Here is a 23382-nt window from a genome sequence, read left to right on the forward strand (position 1 = left end):
CCAGAAGCAGCCAGATAAAGTGCCCTAGGAGAGGACCCTTGGTAATGCCATCCATCACTACCAGCCTCTTCTCCAGTGGCTGGAGGAGGGACTGATGCCACAGGTGGAGGTGGGGAGGGGTGTAAGGAGGGGGGCCGGGGCATGGGGAGAGCAGAGATTTCAGGCCAGGGGGTGAGGCAAGCTTTAGGGAGAGCACCCCCGGGCCAGGCTGGGCTGAGCCTCGGGTAGACGGGGCAGGGAACCGGCCTCCCCTTCCTCAAGATGGCTGGTGTTGTCACTCCTGAGGGAGCTGAGCAGCTGGTTGCCGTGGCGACAGAGGGAGAGTGCCGTATGCTAATGAGGCTGGCTGGGAGCTGGGCAGTGGAAGGGTCTGCGAGGCAGAGATGCCACTCCTCCACAGCAGTGGTACAGGCGGCAGCGGGGACAGGAGGCAGGTTCACAGGTCCCTCGGCTCCTGGGCCTGGAAGAGTTGGATGAGGGGTTAGGGCTCTGGGTCTGGGTCCTGGATTTAGGGGGTTTGGAAGATGCTGGTAGTTTTGGGGGAGAGGGTGGGGGGCGTTTGGAGCAAGGAATAAGACTTGGTCCAAATGCTTGGGTTCCCTCGGGTTTTGTGGATAAAATCTGTGCCTTCCCAAGAGCTGTTTTGTCCTGAGGCAGCCCTTAGCTGTGGCCCCCTCCCCCGACTGGCCTCAGACCCAGCACTGGGGAGAAACCAGTGCTGCCTGAGACAAGAAGGGGGCAACATGAACCATCTACCCAAATCTTCCACAGGATCCAGGCCCTTGGCCCCCGGCCATGCCCTTCTGGCCTTTTTGCTGCCTTTCTTTCGGGAACCCAGGCATCCTGGCCCTCAGCCTTGCCCCAGAGACACCTGGAGCGCTTTTCCCTATCTTGCATCCTGGTCCCGGCTTTCTACCCCCAGGGCCCACCTCTCACGGCCTCAGCAGCGGGGATGGTTTCCAAGGGTGAGGTGGTGCTGCAGGGCTGTTCCTTCCCCATCCTCTTGGCCAGACACCACGGGTGCAGGGATGGGGGAGGGAGGGCTGAGGTTCGGTGGGGCTGGTCATCTCAGGGAGCCCTGGGGTCTCAGCTCAGCTGTGGGGCATGGTGCTGCCAGCCTCTCTGGGGGAGAGTGTTCCTTGGCTGATGCCTTCTGGGGACTGGGGTACTGGTCCAGTGGGCCAAAGTCTCTCCCCCTAAGGCTGAGGGGGGCCCCAAATCAGGGCTGACCAGGCTCTCTCAAGGGACCAAGGCACCCCTGAAAAAAAATCCCAGACAATCTTGCTCTCAGTCTTGGCTGTCGGGCTTCTGTTTTCCCTTTTCAAAATTCAGCTTTTGGGTCACCTCAGAGAGGGCCTGTCCAGAGAAAGGGGGTCCGTAGAATAGTTTCGAATGAGGTGTGTCGACCTCTCAGAGAGCTGGGGCTCCCGCCCATGGGTCTTGGCTGCCCTCTTTGGTCTTTGCTGTCCAAGAGTGCTGGCCTGGACCCCCAGTCCTCCCTATGGAAGGATCCAGGCCCCCATCCTTGCTCCAGTGTTTCCCTAGATTCTGTTTCCTCCAACCTGCTGTCTCTCTAACTTTGTCCTCCTGAATCCCAGTTTCCTCGTAGAATCCGGGAGGGCAGGGTGCCTGTTACCCATTCGGAGGCTGTTGGGAGGGGTGGACCTGGACAGATGCCTTTCCACAGCCCCCTTTGGTGGGAGATTCCCTCTAGGCCCAGGCTCTTCATATCCCCGTCTCCCCGGTCTCTGCCAGGCTCGTGGGGTAACGGGATGGGGTGTGGGGGGGGTTGGATATCCCTCTTGTCTGCTCAATCCCGCGCTAACAGGACACTCTCTCTCTCTCCAGGTGGCTTTGATTTTTGTGTCGTGTTTTATTTTCTCCTCCATCTGAATCGTTTTTCTCGTTGACCGTTTTTTTTTTTCTCTCCGCCTCCCGGAAGAAAAAAAAAAGAAAAAAAGAAAAAGGAAAAAGCAGCCCTCCCAGCCTCATGCTTCTCCTCCTTTTCCTTTTTTTTTTTCCGGCAAGAAGAAAAAAAAAGAAACCAAAGTCTCCTCTCCCCCTGCAGTGCCTCCCTGCCCCAGCCCTTCCTCTGGCTCTGCCTGTACCCGCCTCACCCTCTCCGGCGCCCCCCTTCTCTCTCTCTCTCTCTCTCTCTCTCTCGCCCTGCTTCTCGTGCCCTCCACCCTCTGTTTCGGCATCGGGCCCCTTTCCTCAGCTCTGGGCTGGGGGCTTTCCCCCGATGTCTGTCACAAGTTAAAAAGGGTTTTTAAATTGTGGCAGCAAAAGCTTTTTTCTCCCCTCTCTCTGGCTGATTTTGATGACTTGTGTTTTCTTTGTTTCTTTCCCCTTTTCTTTCTTTTTTCTTCTTTTATTGTCTCCTTTCTTTCTTTCTCTCCTTCCCTTTCCAAGGTCCGGCTCACCTGACGTTAAACAGCGAAGGTATGGTTTGAAGTTCTGGCTTGGTTTGGATTGGATTGGATGGCCCCCAACCTGCACCTGGATTTTCTGTCCACCCCCCCTTGCCCCCCTTCCCCCTCCTCCACTTGTCCCGCCTCCTTCCTGCCTTCCTACCCCCTTCCTCTGCCTTGTCTTTATTTATTTGGGCGCTGGGGTGGGTGGGGGCTGGTCCCCGTGTGTGCTCTCCCCTCTCCCACCTCCCCTGACACACGCCATCCACCCTCATCCCACCTTGGTTTCTGACATCAAGAGATGTTTGAACTCCTGCCGTTGTCTCCAGTCACCTTTTTGCGTTTTCCTGATAGTGTATCTTGCTTTTTTTTTTTTTCTTTCTCATGGTGGTGTTTTATTTCCTTCTGCTCATTCTGCTCATTCTTTCTTTTCTGTGAACCCAAATAAAAAGAGAAAAGCATGGGCTGGAGGAAGTGGATTTTAGGCAGCCTCATTCCCCTCACCCTGCCGCTGTGGGATTCCCCCTTTCCACAGCTGTCCCCCCCACCCCCGTACACCCTCACCCTTGTGTCTTTTGGATGTTTCCTGACCCTATTTGACAGATGAGGACATTTAGGTCCAGAGAGATGAAGTGACTTGCTAGTGATTACGCAGCGTTTAATTGGTGGTTCCGTTGGGACTGCTCATCTATTTTTAGCCTCCCTTTGACCGAGTCTTTACCATCTTTAAAAGCCCTGGTGTTCGGCAAACCTGGAGACAGACCCCAGGAGTCCTGACTTGATCCCCCAGCTCTGACCTCCCTGTTGCTGACTCCCTCCCAGATCCTCAGGCACTGCTTCCCTGCCCTGGTGGTCCTCTGTTGGGGCTCATCTTCCATAGGGACAGGGTGGTGTCCTTAGCCTGTAGGCAGGAGAAGCCTACAGGATGAAGGCTGGGCTGTGGGGAGAGACTCAGATCGGGAATTTGGGATGGATTTAGGTCTGGGGAGGTAGAGGCCTGGGATTCTTGCAGGGATGTGAAATTATGGTAAGAAATGTGGGGAAAGAGGAAGTTCCGAGTGGGGAGTCAGGGCCTGGTGGGTTTACTCACATCCTTCTTGCATCTCAGTGCCTGGTTCTGGGTTTGCTGGCTGTGGCTCACCTTTGTCCTAGATGAAGCCCTGAAGGATCCCTAAAGCCACCCCTCCACCTCCCGAAAGGCCACAGCCCAGGTGTTATTCTAGCTTCAGTTCTGAGGATTGGGGTTGGAATAAGGGCCCAAACACGGACTTTTTTTTTTTTTTTTTTTTTGCGGTACGCGGGCCTCTTACTGTTGTGGCCTCTCCCGTTGCGGAGCACAGGCTCCGGACGCGCAGGCTCAGCGGCCATGGCTCACGGGCCCAGCCGCTTCACGGCACGTGGGATCCTCCCAGACCGGGGCATGAACCCGTGTCCCCTGCATCGGCAGGCGGACTCTAAACCACTGTGCCACCAGGGAAGCCCCCAGGACTTTTAAACTCCATTCTTGGGTTCCCCTTAAGAACCATCTCGTGGGGTCTGGCAGCAAGTGTGGTGCCTGGGAGCCGCTGGCCAGGGCTGGGTGGAGAACTTAAGGCAGCCTGGAGGCCAGACGTGGTGACGCGTGCCTGCGGGACTCTGGAGGCCTGGGCTGGGGCTGCTGGGTGGTGGCGAGCGGGAAGTCCTCCCCGAGAAAGGCCTTCCCACATCCACTGTGAGCTTAGCCAGGCAGGACCTCCTGGTGTGCGCAGCCCTGCTGAGGGCACAGTGGAGGAACAAGGAGCAAACAGAGCGCGTGGCCCTGCCCCTGGGAATCCCCGCGGCCTAACTGGCCAAGAAGTGGATGAAGGCAACGTTGAGAGCACTCACTGCTGTAAAGGAACAGGTGTAGAGGGAGAACCAGCCTGCCTCGAGGATGGGCAAACAGGAGAAGAGGGCTTTGGTGCGGGAACGGGGCGGTTTTGGAAGAGGGGTGCTCTGTCAGGCTGTTGGACTAGTCGAAGAAGAGGAACCTGGCCCAGCAGAGCGCGGCCGAGAGAGGGGGAGAATCTGGCCTGGAGGTCGGGGCCCCCAGGGCCAGAGGTCTGGCCTGTTTGCACATTGTTGGGCAGAAGGGGCTCCTGCACCAGCAGCGAGGCCTCTGCTCCTCCGCTCACCCCCCGCCCCTGGGCAAGAAGGGGGAGGTCAGTGGTCGTGAGTCTGACGGGGTTTGTGGGGCTGATGGTTCCCGGTTTGTCAACTGGCTCCTATCCCAGAGGCCCTGAAGCGAGTGAGTTCCCAGAGCAGCACCCCGCCCCGACCCTGTACCTCCAAGCCGGCCCTCTGCCCTGGACAGGGCCCTCCATCGCCTCAAGGCTGGGGTGGGACTGCCTGGATAGCCCCCCTGTGCCTGACTCCCCAATTCTGCTTCTCCAGTAGGGTCCTTACTGTTCTCCGAGGGGGGGGCCGGGAGAGGAGGAGCCAGCGATGTGCACCAGCCGACAAAAGGTCAGTGGCCCCACGGTCCCCAGAGAGCGCAGCCCGCACCCTCTGTAGGCCAACTTCACTTTCTGGAGGGCAGCTGAGTCAACAGAGGCATGTCCCCTTCAACCCCCTCTGAGGTCCACCCGCAGTACCTGCCTCGGTGTAAAAGGCCACAAACCTCCATTTCTTTCCCAAAGCCCAGTTGTCCTGATGACCTCTTTCTAGAACATGGATGTCTTTTTTTTCTTGGCCGCGCTTATCTTAGTTCCCCGACCAGGGCTTGAACCCATGTCCCCTGTGGTGGAAGTGCTGAGTCTTAACCACTGGACCACCAGGGAAGTCCCCACAGATGTCTTTTTGTGGCAGTTGTTCAGGCCAAAGAACAGGGATGACTAGAAAGTATCTGTTTCTCTGGGAGAGTGGCTAGGCAGCAGGGTCAGCCCCCCATGTAACCATCAAATTCTGCAAGCACGATAGGTGTCAGCCCAGGGAGATTCTGCTTGGGAGATGTGGCACTTATAATAAGTTATGTGTCACTTGCGTCACCTAAATGACCCTTCACAGCCCCCTGTGGAAGGGCTCATTGCCCTTGGTTTACAGATGAGGAAACTGACGCTTGCCAATGCCCCTGAGGCCAGCCCGGGGCCCTTTATCCTGTCTCAGGGGTGTAGGTTTCAAGCTCCTTTTTTTTTTTTTTCTACACTGAGGCTGCCTCTCTCTCTCTCTCTCTCTTTTTTAAAATAAATTTATTTATTTTTGGCTGCGTTGGGTCTTCGTTGCTGTGCGTGGGCTTTCTCTAGTTGCGGCGAGAGGGGGCTATTCTTCGTTGTGGTGCGCGGGCTTTTCACTGCGGTGGCTTCTCTTGTTGCAGAGCACGGGCTCTAGGCGTGTGGGCTTCAATAGTTGTGGCACGCGGCCTCAGTAGTTGTGACTCGTGGGCTTAGTTGCTCCGCGGCATGCGGGATCTTCCCGGACCAGGGCTCGAACCTGTGTGAGGCTGCCTCTCTTAAGAGGCTCTCTTCCCTAAGAAGTTTACAGGGCAGTGTAGCAACCCCTCAAGGAGCTCCAGTGGGTGCCAAGCCCCTGGGGCTATCAAGTCCCATCCTTTAGTACTTGCTGTTCTGTTGGCCTGTATTCCTTCCATCCCTGCCCTCTTCCCCAACCATTTGGTATCTCTTTCAGCTGACTCTCGAAAAAGCAGCCAGGCCACCACACTGGAAGTCTCCCCCAAACTCCTCAGGCAAACCCAGAAGCTGCTCGGCATTCCCTTTGTCTACACATCCATTACATCACTCGCCACACGGCGAGTAACTGTCACTTTACCTGTTTGCCTCCCCAACTCGACTGAGCTCCCTGAGGACAGTGATTGGGTATTTTCGTTCGTATACCCCTGGTGCTTTCCACAGCTCCTGGCACATATGTAGGTGTGCGCTCAGCAGATTTATTTTAAATGGGTGAATGGGCTCTGTTCTCAAGGGGCTCACTGATGTTCTAACAAAGAACTACAATAAAGTGTGGTATGTGCAAAGTATAGGGAAAGTGCAGACTTTGTGCAGAGGAGTTAATTTATTCATTGATCTAGAGAGAGAGGCAGCACATACACACAGAGAAAGTTACATCCCAGCGTGAGAGTCGTTTATTTGTGGAATGGTTTACAGTTTATGAAGCCTCACCTGGTCTGGTCTCTTTCTAGATGCCCACGGCGACCTGTGAGGTAGGCCGATGATGAGTTCCTTTGTCCTGAGGAGGAAGCTGGGGCTTAGAGATGTTGCCTCTTGGCCAAGGTCACAAAGCTGGTGCAAGAGCCAGCGTTAGTGCCCAGGTCTTCTTTCTCACATCACACTTCCTCTCAAGGGAGCAGTACAAGATGTTACTAGGCAGTAAATGCCGAACGAGCTGAACAGACAGCGCAGGGAGGGGCTGCGGGGGCTGGAGACCTTCCCAGAGGAGGGCTTTGAGCTGGGCCTGGAAAGGAGGCAGCTGCTCTGCCCCCCCATGGCCATTAGAGATCCAGGACCGCAGCAACTGGTCTCTAGCCACATTCAGCTTGACTGCGGACACTTGTGGGGCTCCACGTTCCCCGACCCTGGGAGATAAACAGGTATCAGCAATGACCCCCTTCCAGTGCCAGGGGCTATTGGGAGCGGGTAACTGTTCAAGTGCTGCTGGGAGTTGTAGTTCCGGGGTCGTCCGTGCGGTGAGGTGGGGGAGAGCGCCCCCTGCTGTTTCAGGTCTCGCTCCTCTTAGATCTGGTTGGTGCTCTTCTGAGCGCGGTTGGCAGGGCAGCCCCCACGTGCTTACCTGACACACTAATCCCTAGAGGTCCTACCGCCTCCTCCCCACTCAGGGACTATCTCTGTCCTTCCCACCACCTTGGGTTTTCTTGTTCGCATTTGCTCATCTATTTTCTGTCGCTCTCCCCCAATTCTTTCAGGTTCCCTCTGGCTGCTCCAAGCCTCTTTCCATCCCTGGGCCTACCTGGGTCCGTGGCGGCGACGGGCGTTGGAGAACATGTAGACTCTGGCTCCAGAGTGTCTGGCTCTGCCTTCTCTCCTAGGAGACCAGAGCCAGAGCCCAGAGGAGTCGAGGAATGGCCTCATTTCTCCACTTTGCCTTGGCAGCCGTGGTCCAGCCTTAGACCCGCCTCTCTCCTTTTTACTGGCCTCTTTTGTTCTGTTCCAATCACTTTTTCACGTGGTTGCCTTATTCTTTCCTTTCTTTCTGTTTGACTCTCCCTTTAATATTTTCTTTGACTGCAGTGAAGGTGAGGGAGTGGGAGGGGAGGCCCGGCTTCAGGGAGGGAGTAGGATGCAGAGCAAACTCAAGGTCAAACACATTCCCTTTTCTGGTCCTTGAGCCCCCCCTGCTCTGCCAGTGCCTGGGTAGCAGGCCTGGTTGCTATGGAAACAGCAAGGCCCCGAGAAACCCTTGGCTTTCTTTCCTGGGAGGTCTCTGTCCCCTTTTCCTTGGGGGCCCTCTTCCCATCACCCTTACCTGTCCCCTCCCAGCTTGCCATCGTCTTTATCCAGATTGCTTCCCCGCATCACCTCTTGCTCCGTCACAGCTCTGCGCTGTCTCCATTTCCCTTCTGTCCCTCATGGTCCATCTTTCTCCTTCTCTACATGGCCTCCCTCCACATCGCCAGTCTTTCCCTTCTTGTTTCTCCTTGACTCCTCCTCTTTGTTTTCTGGCCCTTCCCGCTGGAGCCCCAAGGTAGGCAGAGTGGGGCTTGTGGCTGTCCCCATGTGGCCCATGCCCCACCAGCCTCGCTGCCCTGTGACCTCAGGAAACCAGGCCTGGCCAGCTGCAGCGAGTGCGGTGCCAGGCTCTGGGGCAGCAGCTGGTGCCTTGGCATCCGGAAGCAGTGAGGACTGAGTCTGTGGGCAGACTGCCCGGAGGGAGAGAGCAGGGCCGTTGTGCAGGGGAGAGGCATCTGCAGGAGATGCACCCGGAGAGCCACGGCTTCCACACGTGGCGCCTGCTGCTGGGGCCCGGCCCACAGGGGGGCAGGGGCCTCTGAAGGCCGCGTGCGCCCCCCGCACCGGCATCGTGCCCTGCTTCTTCCTGGGCCTGGGGGCCTGTGCTGAGAATCTCTGCACTCCATGAAGGCCCTTGGCCAGCGTCTTGTTCGCCCCCCATCCACCCTGCAAGGTGGGTGGGCCCAGCCGTTGTGCCACCGCCTGCTGGGAGGAGAAATGAGTCACTGTCAGAGTCCAGGTCCTCTGTGCTCCCTTGACTCTATGGCCTGTTTTCTTCCCTCTGTGTGGGCTCCGGCCTGTGAAGGTGTGGGGCTGGGACCCACCTTCCTTCCGCGGAGCCATTGTCACCCACTTACAGAACACTAAAAGTCCCTAAGGCCCTCCCAGTTGTTTTCACTCCTGTTTAAAGCGTGCCAGTGGAAGGAGCCCCATGCAGGGCGCTTACTCGTGCACGCACACTCACGCACACACGCACGAGAGCCGGACCTGCCCGTGCACTTTTGCCCCCAGCCATCTCCTGGCACACAGGGTCCCACACCTGCCCTCTGGGAACCCTTGGAGGCTCTCTGCCTAGGACCTGTCTGTGCTGTCCTCTCAGGTTGGACTAGGAAGCTGGGGGGGCGGTGACAGCTGGCATGGTGGCCACCTGTGTCAGCCCTGCCCAGTGGCCCACTGCTCCCTGACGCACATCCCTGCCACCTGCATCGCCCTCCCATGTGTCTTCCCCCTGCCTCCTCCACCCCATTCTCCTCATCTGCTCACTGCTACGAAGTAGGCCTACTAGTCCCATCCCATGTGGTGAGGCCTCAGACTGTCCCCAGGCACGGAGAATGGCCATCACTGAAGAAGAGGCGGGAGGGGGAGGTGGGCTGCACTCAGGAGACCCTTGGTGCCCCGCCATAGGGGGCACTCCGGGAAGATGTCCGGTGCAGTTTCCTGTTGCTCTACCACATCCTTTTGTTAAGGGGGTGGCCGATGGAGGGCCAGTGGGGGAGGAGACAGTGAGAACGTCTGCTTCGCTTGGCCGTGTGGCAGCTTAGTTGTCAGCTGTCAGTGTGAGAGCCACTTAGCAGCCTCCTGCTTTGGAGACAGACGTGGGGGAAGCTGACTTCTGACAGCAAAGACGGCAGGGTCCAGAGAGGAGGGTGGACAGCACGGGGAGGGGAGAGAGCCTAAAGCTTGCAGTTGGGATTGAGGGGCTCCCAGTGTCCAGCACCTGCGCCTGGGTGGCTGGAGGGGAAGAGGGAGGGTCTGGAGTGCCCTGCCCCACTCAGCCCTCTCCCGTTTCCCCACCGCGGCGTCCAGGCAAGGAGGAGTTTGTGGCGACCTTCAAAGGCAATGAGTTCTTCTGCTATGACCTGTCACACAACCCGATCCAGAGCAGCACGGACGAGATCACGCTGGCCTTCCGCACCCTGCAGCGCAACGGGCTGATGCTGCACACGGGCAAGTCGGCCGACTATGTCAACCTGTCCCTCAAATCTGGGGCCGTCTGGCTCGTCATCAACCTGGGCTCGGGAGCCTTTGAGGCCCTTGTGGAACCCGTCAATGGCAAGTTCAACGACAACGCCTGGCATGACGTCCGGGTCACTCGAAACCTGCGCCAGGTAGGGGGAGCAAGAAGAAGGCTAGGGGCCAGCTGTATCTGGGACAGAACGGGAGTGGGGAGAGCGGGCTGCCTGGGGTGCGGGGGCGAGGTGTCAGGGCCAGCAGCAAGGCGTGGTTCTGAAGAAGGTTTAGGGGTTTAGGCCGTGGGTGGGCTGGGAGGTCCAGGAGCGCAGCTGCAGTGAGCAGGCTTCAAGGACCAGGATGCTGCGCTAGGGAGGAGGCTGCCCCGGGGCCGGAGCCCGGAGCCTGGCTCCGATTGGTGCCAGGGGCTGGGTTCAAGGGTTGGGGCTGAGGAATCAGGTAATCTGGCAGGAGGGCGATTGGGGGGCTGGGAGGAATAAGATAGAACCTGAACTGGCGGGGCCCTGGGGGGCTAAGGGATGGGGAGACTCTGGCCAGACTCTGGTTGAGTCGGTGTCCCATTAGGGCAGGAAGACTGGGCCATGTGGGGTGGGGTGTGGCCTGCCCTTAGACGGGGCCTTTCTAGGGCAGAGGCAGGCCTGGGCTCAGAGCAAGGTCGGGGCAGCAGGCCTGAGAGGGGAACGGACTGGCGAGGTGCTTGGTCCTGCCTCTCGTCTGGGCAGTACCCTCTCTCTCCTGTCCCTTCCTGTCCCTCCGAAGGGGCGCAGGCTCTCCCACGGGTCGGTGGCTGTCTTTCCGTGGCTTCCAGGCCAGCCCATGTGGGAGCTCAGGAGACTCTTGGGGCAGCCCCTGCAGGCAGGACAGTGTCCTCAGCGTCCCCTCAGCTCCATCTCCCAGACTCTCCCCCACCCCGGGAGCTGATACTTCTGGGCATCGGCGCTGTTCTCTCAGTGCAGTGGCCTCTTTGCCTCTCACGAGGCACAGGGTGGCTATGGCAGGCGAAGCATTCCCTCTGGCCAGGCTTCTGCTTGACAGCAGCCTCCACAGCTTGTTTCCAGCCCTGAGAAGTTCCCGCCTCAAGCAGAGTCCAAGCCAGACCCTTCTTCCAAAGCAGGAGAAGCCGCTGTGCATCCTCAGTGGCTCCTGGCTCCACCTTCTGACTCTGTGCCCTGATCGCTTGGCACCTGAGGCCCAGGTGCCCAGACTCTTGCTGGTCCTTCTCTCTGGGTCCACCAGTTTCTGTAGCTGGTGGCAGGGACCCTTTTCCAGCTCCACCCCCAGCAAGCTCAGTGCAACCAGGAACACAGAGCCTCTATGCCCTGGGAGGTGCTGTCTTGGCTGGTTTGCAGCCCTTCTCTTACTAGGTATCTGCTCTGTATTTCCTGGTTCTAGCTGAGCTTCCTGGTGGCTGAACTTCCGATGTCTCTCCTCTTTGTCACCTGCCCTCTCCTCCTCCCCTTCGTCCCCCGAAAGGCTCGTGGTGGCCGGGGGCGGGATTCCGGCTGACCTCACACTGTTCTTACCTGCTCTTCTTCAACCCACTGAATGAGGATCTAACGGGGAGTCCCCCTCCTCTGGCGCCTTCCCCTTGCTGTAGGGACACTGTGACTAATCCTCCTGCTCTTTCCGAGCCGCTGCTCCCTGCTGCAGTCGGGCTCCCACCCAGGCACCTGCTTTCAGTGCGCCCTGAGCTCTGAAGAGCGGCACTCCTCCGCAGGGTGGTGCCCCCTTCATGTCGCATCATCCCCTGACCCTGCAGGAAGGCTGTCTTGTGTTGTCACCACCGTCTGAGCAAACCTGAGTGTTTGCGCTGTTTGTCATACTTTTAGGTGCCACCCACATTTACTGCAGGGGTGGGCGGAGTTGGCTTCTTGCTGATGTTCCCTCCCCAGGACCAGCGCTGTCACCTGGTACCACCTTTGGCAACACACTGCAAGCCCAGAGTCCCTATCCACGTGTCCTTTGGCCAATATATTGTCCATCTATACTGGGTACTGAGGGAAAAAAAACATGGGCCCCGCCCTCCCAGTCCTTCGGCTCTTGAGGACACAGGATGAGTCTGTTAAAAGTGAACAGGGCAAAGCCACACAAGGGCCAACTGAGCGGCAGGAATCTCAAACGTTCTAGGAACTCGAGAGACCTAGAGAGGAGGGAGAGGTCTGTGACCAGGGAAGGCGGGAACGCCATACGGAGGTGGGGAGGCCTGCCCTCATCAGTACTGAGTGTGGACAGGGACCCATAGTAGCCTCTTCCCGGGGCTCACAGAGTCCTGGGTCTGAGCTGGTAACTGGTGACCACGTCCCCCTGGCCTGCTGTACCGGATGGGTCAGAGCAGAGTCAGGTCATGTTGACCTGAACATAAGCCTTCGGGGCCAAAGAGGGTGTCTGCTTTAAGACTTCGATTGAGAGGTCTCCTTAGAAAGGGTTTCTGGAGAGATTTATTTGACTCCAGTCCACATCTGTAAATATGAGCTGCAGCCCTTTTTTGGTCATTGTGACCATCAGGGGGATGGAAGGGCAGCCCTGAGGCTGTGCTCTGGCTTCATTGCCCTTGCTCAGGACCTAGCCTGTGACCAAGTCCATCCTCACCAGGCCCTTTGAGTGCCTGCCTTTCAGGGCTTCTAATAATTTATCGGGTCCTGTTGTCCCTAGAGCAGTGGTTCTCAACCGAGGGCGGAGCGCCCCCCAGGAGACACTTGGCAATGTCTGGAAGCATTTTGGGTGCCACAACTCGGGGAGGGTGCTACTGGCATGTAGTGGGTAGAGGCCACGATGCTGCGAAACATCCCACAATGCACCGGGCAGCCCCACAGCAAAGAATTATCTGGCTCCAAATGTCAGTAGTGCGACGAAGGGGAGAAACCCGGTGCAGACACATTTATACAGGGGCCACGTGGTGTCCTGGGATTGGAAAGATCCTTTTATGATCTTAGGAGTGACGTTGGGTTGGGAGTGGCCAGGAGCAAAGACGGGGGTGGGGGGGTGAGGTAAGAAATGACATCTGCTTCTGCCTTTAGGGTAGATGGCTGGGATCTGAGGACACTGGGATCCACGTTGTTTTCCCCAAGTGATTAGAACAGCCGGGGAGACTGCCTCCTGGGGAGAGCCTGCCCCAGGACAAGCACTGAGGGGTCTCCCTTCCTCTTGGTCCTGCAGCTTTGGGAGACTGGAAGGAGGCAGAATTTCACCCCCTCCCCTGAACCAGATAGTGATCCCCGGAATCATCCAGAGACTCCTAGAACATTGCAGTCAGGACCAGAGGACACCTGACTGAGACCACATCCCGCTGTCGCCCTCCTCTCCCTCCGAGCCCAGCCTTGAGGACCCTGTGCCTGGTGGTGTCTGTTGGGGGATCTTTGCAGGAATAATTCCCTCTGAGGATTCCCTGAGGCCTTTTTTTTTTTTTTTGCGGTACGCGGGCCTCTCACGGTCGTGGCCTCTCCCGCTACGGAGCACAGGCTCCGGACACGCAGGCTCAGTGGCCATGGCTCACGGGCCCAGCCGCTCCGTGGCATGTAGGATCTTCCCGGACCAGGGCACGAACCCGTGTCCCCTGCATTGGCAGGCGGACTCCCAACCACTGCGCCACCAGGGAAGCCCCCTGAGGCCTATTTTTAATCTTGGGCCCACCCTCCTCCCACACCCAGTATGCCTCCCCCCACCATGCAAGCCGAGTGCCAACCCATTTCATCACTAGCCAGCACAAACTCTGGAAGACAAGCTGGCTCCCAAAATATGTGGAGCTTCCACCCGCCCAGCTCCCATGAGGCCGTTCCTCAATGGGGAGATTTTCAGGAGCCCCCTGGGCCCCAAGGAGGGACATCCCCCAAGGCTGGGGCCTGGCAGGCACTTGGGACTCCCTCCCCTTCCGGCCCGGGCTGCCCTGTCTCTCCGGCCTGTCACATGCCCCATCTTAGGGCCTAACTGTGGTGCTGTACACAGCCTGTCTATACTGGCTTCCCGAGCTGCCCACCTCATTCCCACAGAGCCCCCGCCAACACCACCGTTCACCCTCCTTTCCACCGGGTGAAACCCTAGAGCTGGGGTTTGAGTCAGACAGACTGGGTTCAAATCCCAGCTCTGCCGCTAGTTGGAGTGACTTGAGGCAAGTCACGTAACCTCTCTGTGCAAAGTGAGAGGGGCCTTTGAGGACTAACTGAGGTGGTGGCCTGTGCCTGGCGCCGCGTGAGCAGCGGAGGCCTTGCTGCCATCCTTATTGTTAGTTGTGGGGTTTTTTTTTCCAATCCTTCAGGCCCAGCTGAACCGCCACCTTTTCTGTAAGGCCTTCCTTGATCCTCCGGGTCCCCTGGCCAGTCTCCCTCTTTGCTGTGTTCTGGCCCTATCATCACACTCCGTCTGCATGGTCAGTAATTTGTGTTCACCTCTTTTCTCTATTTCTACATGGTAAGCTCCTTGAGAGCTTAATACCAGCATCTACTAAGTGTTTTTATTTGTTTTTCTAGTGGTTTTGCTGGTTCCTTTGGGCTCTTTCTTGAAGCCAGTTGGTGAGGTTTTGGACATGAGGATCCAGCAGATCTATTTCATACGAGCCCAGAAATATCTCTTGTCCTCTGGGAAAAGCTCCACCTCACTTTACTCTCCCACCCCCACCAGAGTCTCCTCAGGACCTGTCCCTTTCTTACAGCATTGTTCAGATTGCACCCTCACATCTCTCCTCCTCCGGAACCCCCAAGTTCAAGGGTCTCTTTTCTCTTTTGTATCTCACCTAACTTTTTGAACAATCCTGTGAAGTGGGAGATACTCCTATTTCACCAGCGAGGTTGAAGAGCTGGTCCAAGGCTGTCCCACAGGAAGTGGGAGGACGGGAGTCTGACTCCATTTTTCTGCCTCCCTGGAGGGCCTGGCTGTCGGCCTGGGTGCGCACCGCTAAGGTGCCTGTCGTTCGTCTCGTGGTACCGCATTCTTGGGTGTTCCGAAATCTCGAAACATCTAAATGTTCTGCTTGTCTCTTGGAAAAATGGGCCCCTCTTATCTCTGAATCCTCTTTTCTTTGTCCTGAGCGTCTCTTGCTCAAGCTCCACAGAGATGCCTTCAATCAGACTTTTGTGATTTGTGCGTTTGATCCCCTTCTTGGCTTTCTTGAAGGGCTGGAGCTATGCCGATAGATCAAGGTGAGGTTGGGATAAAGTTCTGTCAAAGGCCCTTGGCCATGGTAAGTTATACTTGCTACAATGACTGACTTCTTCCCTCTGTGACTTGATGCCCTCCTCCCTCATCATGGACTGTCTTCCTTGTGCTCCTGGGCTCCAGGAGCCCTCTAGCTGTTTCTGTGGGTGGGGCAAAGCTTTCCTTGCTCATTTGTTAGTCTGAAGCCTCAGCCCTCCCGATCCCGGCATTGGCATTCGGGAAGGCGTGGGCTGCTGCGTCACAGGTGCCAGGATGGGTTCCAGTGGAGGCTCCACTCTAGTATTTGGCCACAATTGCCCCCTCGGGCATGATCACCATGGACCGGGTTCTGGATCTGCAACCTAGGTCTAGAGGGGCCCCGTCTCGCCCACCACAACCTTGCTATTTATCAGAGGAAGCCCAGATCTCTTGACACATCAGTGGAAGGCCCTCTCAATCTTGTTTCTTTCTTTCGTATTTTTTAATTTGGCTGTGCTGCACGGCTTGCGGGATCTTAGTTCCCTGACCAGGGATTGAACCCGTGCCTTTGGCAGTGAAAGCGTGGAGTCCTAACTGCTGGACCACCAGGGAATTCCCTCAATCTTGTTTCTTAATTCACTCTTGTACTTGTTAAAAATTGAAGTTGTTGGGCTTCCCTGGTGGCGCAGTGGTTGAGAGTCCGCCTGCTGATGCAAGGGATGCGGGTTCGTGCCCCGGTCCGGGAAGATCCCACATGCCGCGGAGCGGCTGGGCCTGTGAGTCATGGCCGCTGAGCCTGCGCGTCCGGAGCCTGTGCTCCGCAACGGGAGAGGCCACAACAGTGAGAGGCCCACGTACCGCAAAAAGAAAAAAAAAAAATTGAAGTTGTCCATGAAAGTCGAAAACTATTTTTTCCTTGTTTTAGTCTCCACAACCAGTTCTAATTAAAAAAGAGTAGTAGCTGGATTTTTACCTCCCATGCCTTTTCCCCCCTATCTTGTTTGACTAGTGCAGTGATACCAGAGCACTTGTACCTTTTTTGGTGCCATGGGTTTAGCTGCCCTGAAGCTAATGGTTCCTTGTCCTGACTAGTTGGCCTCTTCATTTCCCAACGGTCCTACTGGCTGATAGGACCAATCCTGTACCACGTGTTATCCCCTGTTCCAGTCTCTGCATCTGCAGTTAGACTCTTGTCTTCTGCTTTGTAAACTGTTTCTGCATCACTAATAATTAATATTGGTTATTTAGCGCTTCTTCTAGCTGCTTAATATTGAATTCTGTTATTTTTAATGATACAAGGCCCTTATTAATTGTCTTACTGAATTAGTCCTGTGCCCACTGGTTATAATAACTCTCTAACTAATGGACCTGTCTCTAGAAGACCTCTCCTTCTCACAGTCACACTCTTGGGCGCACAGTTTAGTATTTGATGGACATCAAGCAGTAGTGTCCCAATATCTCTGATACACTAAGTGAAGCTGCCTCAGCCCCTTTGCCATCTCCTCCTCAAAGGGTAATTCTGAAGGTGGTTCTTTGACCATGAGGAGAGGAAATGAACATAAAGCCACATGGGGGCGGGGCCTCTAGAGTCTGGGGTAGAAGAAGCTGGCTTATAGTTTACAGAGGAGTAAGGGATTTTAGAGGGAGGTGGGCCTCTCTGTTCCTTTTTATGGTGTGGTATGTGGGGGGAGTGAATTTTTGCTGCTGGCTGTGGGGAGTGGAGGCGCGGGGGTCTGTGGGTGTGTGTGGAAGGAGGCTGGGCTGCTGGGAAAGCCTGACCAATTCCAGGGACTTATAGGAGTGGTGGTGGTGAGGGGGTACTTCATTCTGGGGGGAACAGCTGCCCAGAGGAGCATAAGAGAATAGGGGGTGATTGAAGAACTGGGGGAAATTTGGGGGAAATATGGGCTCTGAAAGGTCAGTTTAGGCAGGAAGGAGGAGTCAGTTCTTGGTGGGAGGGGGGAGGGGGGAGGGGAGGGAGGAGGTTTTGGGATGATTAGCTCTGATGTGAGAGTGAGCTTTCTGCCAGCCCATGGAGGGCAAGTTTCCTTTTCCCTGTTCTGGTGGTGACTTGCTCTCTCTAACTTTCTCAAGGAACAGAAATGGGAAGAAAAAAACCCAACCCTTCCCCCCCACCCCCGACCCCCGCGAAAAACAGAGCTGCCCCTCCCCCCACCATGACTCCCTGGATCTATTTGCTATCCTCCATCCCCAGGAAAAGCAGACACCCATATCCCCTCCTATGCTCCCTGGGAACACCTTCTCCTTGCCTCCAAATGAAATTGCCTCTCGTTTGAGCCAGTCCTGGGATTCTCTGGGGGCCTTGGCCACTCTTCTCCCAGTCTGACAGCCAGCTGGCCCATCACCAACCAGTTAACCCATTAACTCGACATGGTCACTGGTCAGCCAGTTGGCCAGTATCAACTTGCTCTTTAGCCAGTTCTCTGGAAAGCCATCTGGTTGACCAGTTAGCCAACAAACCCATCCGTCCATTCCCTGAGTCAATAGCCCATCCCTTTCTCACACCCCTGCTCCCCTCCCTCCCTTCCCCTCAACTCCCTAACATTTCAGCCCATAGGACTTACTAATACTGCATAATTGGGTCTGCTTCTTAACCGCCTGCCTTCCCTCTCTCACCTTCTGTTGGAAAACCCCGTTGCCAACTCTGTGTGTGTGACTAACACGCTTATAACCTGGGGGACCAAGGGATGGGCAGGGACAGGTGGGGCAAGGTATGAGTGAAAAAACGAACTAACCTTTCTGTCTCATCTGCGGAATGTCGCCATCTTTAAGTCTTTGCTTTCCTGGTCCAGTTCTTTTGTTGTTTTCTTCTCTACTAACCAAGGTCTTTAACTGTTCCCCGTCTCTGCAGCCGGCTCTTCCCGGAGGGGATGGTGGCGGGGAGAGGAGTCCAGAGGAGGGTTGCCGGGCGGGGTGGCGGGGGCGGGGGGGGGGATTGGGAGAAGGGATTTAATTTTTGTGTGTGTTTTATTTCTCCCTCCCATTACAATTTAATTTTCTTTAAACAAAATACTTCAGCTGAGCTTAAGGTGGGAGGGTCTGAACAGACAACCAAACATGTATGGATATATATTTTTCCTCCTTCCTTGAGTTTCACAGTTGGTCATTTTCTTTTTCTTTTCTTTTCGTTCTGTTCTTTTGTTGTTGTCTTTGTTTTCTTTGGCCCCACCCACCCCCTCCCCCATATCTCCGGTGAAGCACGCAGGCATTGGACACGCTATGGTAAACAAACTGCATTATCTGGTAGATATCACTCTAATTGTCTTACCGTTTGGTTTGCCGTGGGTTTTTTTAACTGTTCGATTCTGCCTCTTTCGTTTCCTTTCCCCGTTTGGTTTTGGTTGTTTTGCTCTTCCAATTGTTTTCTGCGTCCTGGACAATCTTTAGATTTTGCTGCTCTCTTTTAGTTTTCCTCTTTCCCTTTTCTTTCTTTCTTTTTTCTTTTTTTTTTTTTTTTGGTTCAAACTCAAATCCAAAAGACAAACGGAAATCGAGGAATTTGGTCTGTCCCTGCCTTAACCCCCCACTTCTGAATTCAGATTCCTGGCCAGAGAGACCTGGGGCAGGCCCCATGTTCATCGGCTCTGGTTAGACCAGCCCCGATGCCAGGCTGCTTATTTTATTGCTTAATTTTGTTCCTTTCCTCCCCTGCCCCGCCCCTTGTTTCTTTTCTTTGATTTAGTTTCTTTCTTGGTCTCCTGAAAATCCATGGAAAACACCATCCCATGACATGCTACGCTCTGCTGACTGTCAGCTCCCGGACAGGCCCCTTGAGTTGGGGGAGGGGGCTGGGGGTGAGGCCTCCAGTGGCAGCCAGCTCCACAGGCTGCAGCGAGGGAGGTGGCCTTGGGGGATGCAGAGCCGTCTGGGGCCGGTCCAGAGCTCCTTCAAATCACCATTCATACCAGTTTAGGAGCTGCCCCATGCTGGCTGCCAGGGAAGAAGCGGCATCCCCTCCCTCACTTCTCAGTCTTGAGGGGTCCTGGTTCCGTCTCCCCCGACATCTTGCATGGCATGAATGGTCTTTTCCCCCCACCAGGGACAGCGTCCAGTTCCCCCACCACTCTGCTGCTGTGACTAACACTGTGTCTCACACTGTCTTCCTTCCTTCCCTTCCACCTCCTGTCCCCTGTCTGCCCCCTGCCTGTCCCGCATGGCCTCTGACCGGGGTTGGTTCCCTTCCCTGTTGAGGGGGTGAGAGGAGGAGGCCCAGCTGGGGTGAAGTCGGGGTACTTGTCGCCAAGCTCCTCTGTTTGGGTTGGGCTCCGTCCCGGTGAGTGTTGGCGTGGGGGTCTGTGTAGACACAGCTGGCGTGTGTTGGTGTGTGGGTGCGCCTGTGTGTAAATGTTGGTGTGACATTTCGGGGTGTTAGTGGGAGACTGTACTGTGTATTTGTGATTCTCTGCTGGTGATTCTACAAGTGTAAACGCCGGTGTGAGCTGGGGGCTGCGTGACTGTGTGCTTCTGAGCTGGTGAGGCCTCTTAGGGGGTGGGCTGTGGGGACAGGGAGGGCAGGAGCAGGGGAGGAGCTGAGGCTGGCCCTTTGCTCCTCGACTCACCTTGGAGTGTACGCCTGCAGGCCCTGCTGTGCGCCATCCCCCGGGATTCCCTCCTGCCTGCCCTGTCCTGGCTCTGCAGCAGCAGGCGGTTAGTCATTGCCTATTAATAATGCAGAGTGACTGAGCACCAGGCTGGGGACCCTGCAGTTGGACGTGTCTGCTCCCACGGGGCCCACGCTGCTTGGGGCAGCTGCCTGGCCTTCCCAGCCTCCCAGGTCTGCGTAGCTGCCTGTCTGCAGAGGAGGGAAGCATGAGAGCTGAGGCTCCCTGTCTGAGTGGCTCCCCCACCTCCCCAGGAGGATGTACCTCTGAGGCCACATCTGGCCTGTCCTGATACTCTTGCAGGTCTGTGTTTCCCTGCAGCCACAGACCTGTGGTGGTCCCGTCCTTTGCCCTGTCCTGAGCTAGTGCCCGTGGCCACGGCCAGCCTAGCCCTCCCCAGTCCAAGACCTCAATGGGCCACTCTGTCATCCCAGTGTTTAGGTGGAGCCATGTGGTGGTCCCAGCACGGCCCCTCCACGGGCCTTGTTCTCCAGCTGCTGCTGCTAGGAGTTCGCTGCTGCCCACACCTCAGGCCAGGCCACTGAGTACCTGTTAGGAGCTGGGCATTTAGAGCTCTTTCTTTACAGAGCTTCACTAGACAGCTGAACTGTGACTTTGGGGACAGAAGGGAGGCAAGGTAAAGCCAACCCCTGGGGATACCATCTGAGAATCAGGGCCCTACAGACCTCCCCTTCCTTCTAGTCTCAATTCAGTTAAAAACTCTGTGAACTGGGGCTAAAGCTGTTTCCTCAGCTACCAAACGAGCTGCTGATATACCTGCATTGCCTATGTCATGGGATCAGTGTGAAGATCAAGAAGGGGAATGGAAGTGAAAGTGTCTGTGCTCTGTAAAGGGAATTATAATTTTATTAATAAGCTTTATGAGATGTTAACTGATTATCTCCGTGTTTCCAGGGCGGGGATATTTTGTAAAGAAGCGATTCCCTTCTCATAGCAAACCCTGGAGAATACAGCATATCTGGCCCCATTGGAGATCCTATTACCGTCCTTTCTGGGGAATCAGTCCCAAAATAACTACATGAAACCCCAGAATGCCCCAGGAATCGGGCCTGGGGAGGATGGAATGACTTGGTTAAGTTGGTCAAGAAGGAAACAACCCTGTCTGGTTTCAGCCCTTGCCAGGAAAGTCCCTGTGAATTTCTGAGTCTCCAAAGTCCACGCTTTCTAGCGTGAGCACCACTGCTTGACAACCAGAGCTGGTGCCCGTGGGGGGCCTGAGTCGCCTCATAAACCCTCAGATACCTGTCCCAGGGATCGGCTCTTTCAGCCAAGAATGGAGTCAGACAACCGGGCACCCAAAGGGACAGGGCTCAACCTGCTCTGATTCCCGAGCATTCCTCAGCCGGGCTCTGGTTGGTTTTGTATTTATTTTTACTAACTTCTTTATATGGACCTTTTTGTTATTTGAGTATTCCTCCTTGGGAGAGAAGGTGGATCCGGATCAAAAAGGCCAACCAGTGGAGATGTTTGGGTCAGGTGTGGTCAGGCTGAAAGAAGTGTTCTCTGCTCGTGACACTGGAGGCTTTGCTTCTTCTAAATAGCTCTCACCTTTTGAATATCATTTAAACTGGACGCATGCCTAGATTGCAGGCAGCAGGCAGAGATTATTCCCGGTTAACAGATGGGGAAACTGAGGCCCAAGAAGGCCTGGGGTCACGTAGCAAGTGGTGGAAGAGTTCAGTGCTTTCACTTTATGGATCCCATTTGATCCTCATAGTAAGCCTGGGAGAAGCAGGAGTGGTGGAAGTTGTTAAACCCCTTTTACAGACGAGAGTCAGAGAGATTGTTCTGGAAGGTGGTGAAGGCCACAGGAGAACTCAGGATTTGTGCCCTGAAGTTTCTGTTCCCAAACTTTATTAAATCCAGTCGTCAGGATTCACCGTGGGGCTATCACTGCTGGTTAGGTCATCTTCCTGGTGTGTCTTTCCAACCTGTTTCTCTCTGCAGCTTCTCCCCACCCCAAGCAGATGGCTAAACTCAAATATGTAACAGGGCTGCACACGCTCCCTCGGCTGTCCTCCGTCCTCATGCCCTCATGCCCTCATGCTTCCACGTCCACAGTCCCAAGGGCAGGCCAGGACCTTCTTCCTAAACTGGTTGTCCTTACCCGTCTTTGGCTCAGGAGCCTTTTGAGAATTTGGTGGCAGCAGTGGACTCTCACAGGAAAAAGCAGCTCATTGAAGCAGTTGGCATACAATGCCAAGGGGTGTCATGACTCCCCAAGGCCCATCTGTTAAAAACAGTCTTATCCTCCCCCAAGTAATCCCCCTCCCAGGAAGGCCAGCGACCCTGTGATCATAGCAGGGAGCTGGGAAAGGCTCTGGATGATGTCACAGGGGTATTTTCCTCTTCCCCAGCCTTTCCTCCGGGGGTGCGGTGGGCATGGAATGCCCGAGTGGAGATATATGTGGCCAAGACCTGCTTTCACATCCTCGCAGCCTGCCTAAGGGAGAGGAGCAGGGCAGAGCAGAAGAGAGGTGGGGCCAGTAGGGAGGGTTGAGAGCCCACCCAGGTCATAGGCTGCCCCCTGCAGCCACCTCCAGCCACCCTCCCCGTCCCTGGGGAACAGCGGAGGTTGGGCGCTGGGCTCCTGAGTCTTCTGTGCTCCTTCCCCTCATCCCTGGCTGCGCGTGGCTCTTCCAGGGCAGAGCTATGGCTCATTCCTCTAGTCCTACTCGGCCCCACTCAGGGCCCAGTCTGTCTGTGTTGCGTGGATTGGTGTGGGTTGGGTGCAGAGTACCTGCTGTGTCTTGGGGTGCTAGCCGTGGTCCTGATGACAAAAAGGATTCTGCTTGGAAATGAGCCTGTCAAGACTCCCTCCCACTGCCTTCAGTAAGACGTGGTGTGTGAGCAGGCGTGTCTGGGGTCAGTGATCAGTGGTGAATGGGTGGTGGGAATGAGTGTCTGGGTCACCCTCTGGGGAGGAAGGTCTGAGTCTAATGTCCCATCCCTTTCTTTCTCAACCTGTACGTGTCTCTGTTCTAGTGGTGGCTCCTCTCCCTTCCTCCGTTGAAAGGAAGCTTCTCCTTCCTGCACCCCTACAACTCTCTCGCCTCCATCTCGGCTCTTCCCAATGCACCCCCCCCCCCCCCGGTCCCGCACGCCTTCCCACCTGTGGCTGCCTTTCTCTCGCCTGTCCTGCTGGGCCAGGCCCCCCACCCTGGCCCTCTAACCTGCACGCGTCCTAGCTGTGGTGGCTGTTCTGTGTCGCATGCCCCCGCTCTGCCCTCTTCCCCTGCTGGCCCCACCCCTTCCAGAAGCTGCGCGGGGGGATTGGGGGGCAGGGGCATCATGAACCCCTGGGGTGGAGGGGGACCGGGGGAATTATTCCCCTGTTTCCTGCTTTTACTAACGAACCTGCCATTTTTGTGTCTGGACTTTGATTTGTCTGAGGGAACAGTCGGGTTTTACTAATCTCAGTCATCTCCCTCCTTGCCTTCCCCAGAGACCTTCCTCCATTCCCCCGACCCTTGGCTTCCTTTCCACCCAGTGCCCGTCTCCCCCTTTCTCTCTCTTCTTCCCCCACCCCCAGGCTGACCACCCCCCCTTCCTCTGTGCACCCTGTGTTACCCTGCCTCCTGCTACCCTCTCCCCACCCCCTGGGCCAGGGTGGCTCTAAAATAGGGACAGATACAAAAGGGATTAAGTCAGCCCTTTCCCAATAGGGGGCACCACGTGGTGGTGATTTGCGTAAAGCCATGGCGGGCAAGGTCAGATTTGTGCCCAGTCTGGAGGGGAGTTGAGGAGGGGCCCCCCCAAGTCAGGTCCTTCTAACTCTGAGGGCGAAGGCAGGTGAGCTGGCTGAACGGACTG

The 23382-nt window shown here is 56.0% G+C and overlaps 1 protein-coding gene across 12 annotated transcripts in view; it reads left to right on the plus strand.

Annotated features, from left to right (window-relative positions):
* NRXN2 (neurexin 2) overlaps window positions 1–23382 on the plus strand; it is a gene marked incomplete at its 5' end in the record, with an annotated part of 100058 nt that overhangs the window by 14804 nt on the left and 61872 nt on the right. For 3 of the 12 annotated variants that reach the window (XM_082628148.1, XM_082628151.1, XM_082628154.1), the window contains 4 exons: window positions 2413–2442; window positions 4824–4895; window positions 9656–9957; window positions 18146–18169. In XM_082628148.1, coding sequence (XP_082484274.1) covers window positions 2413–2442; window positions 4824–4895; window positions 9656–9957; window positions 18146–18169 — 428 coding nt within the window. Of the gene's footprint in view, window positions 1–2412; window positions 2443–4823; window positions 4896–9655; window positions 9958–18145; window positions 18191–23382 lie in introns of those variants that run through there. The other 9 variants (XM_082628141.1, XM_082628150.1, XM_082628155.1 and 6 more) reach the window with 7 other exon arrangements.

Source organism: Mesoplodon mirus (assembly GCF_964341445.2).
Source record: "Mesoplodon mirus genome assembly, chromosome: 7".
Lineage (NCBI taxonomy): Eukaryota > Metazoa > Chordata > Mammalia > Artiodactyla > Ziphiidae > Mesoplodon > Mesoplodon mirus.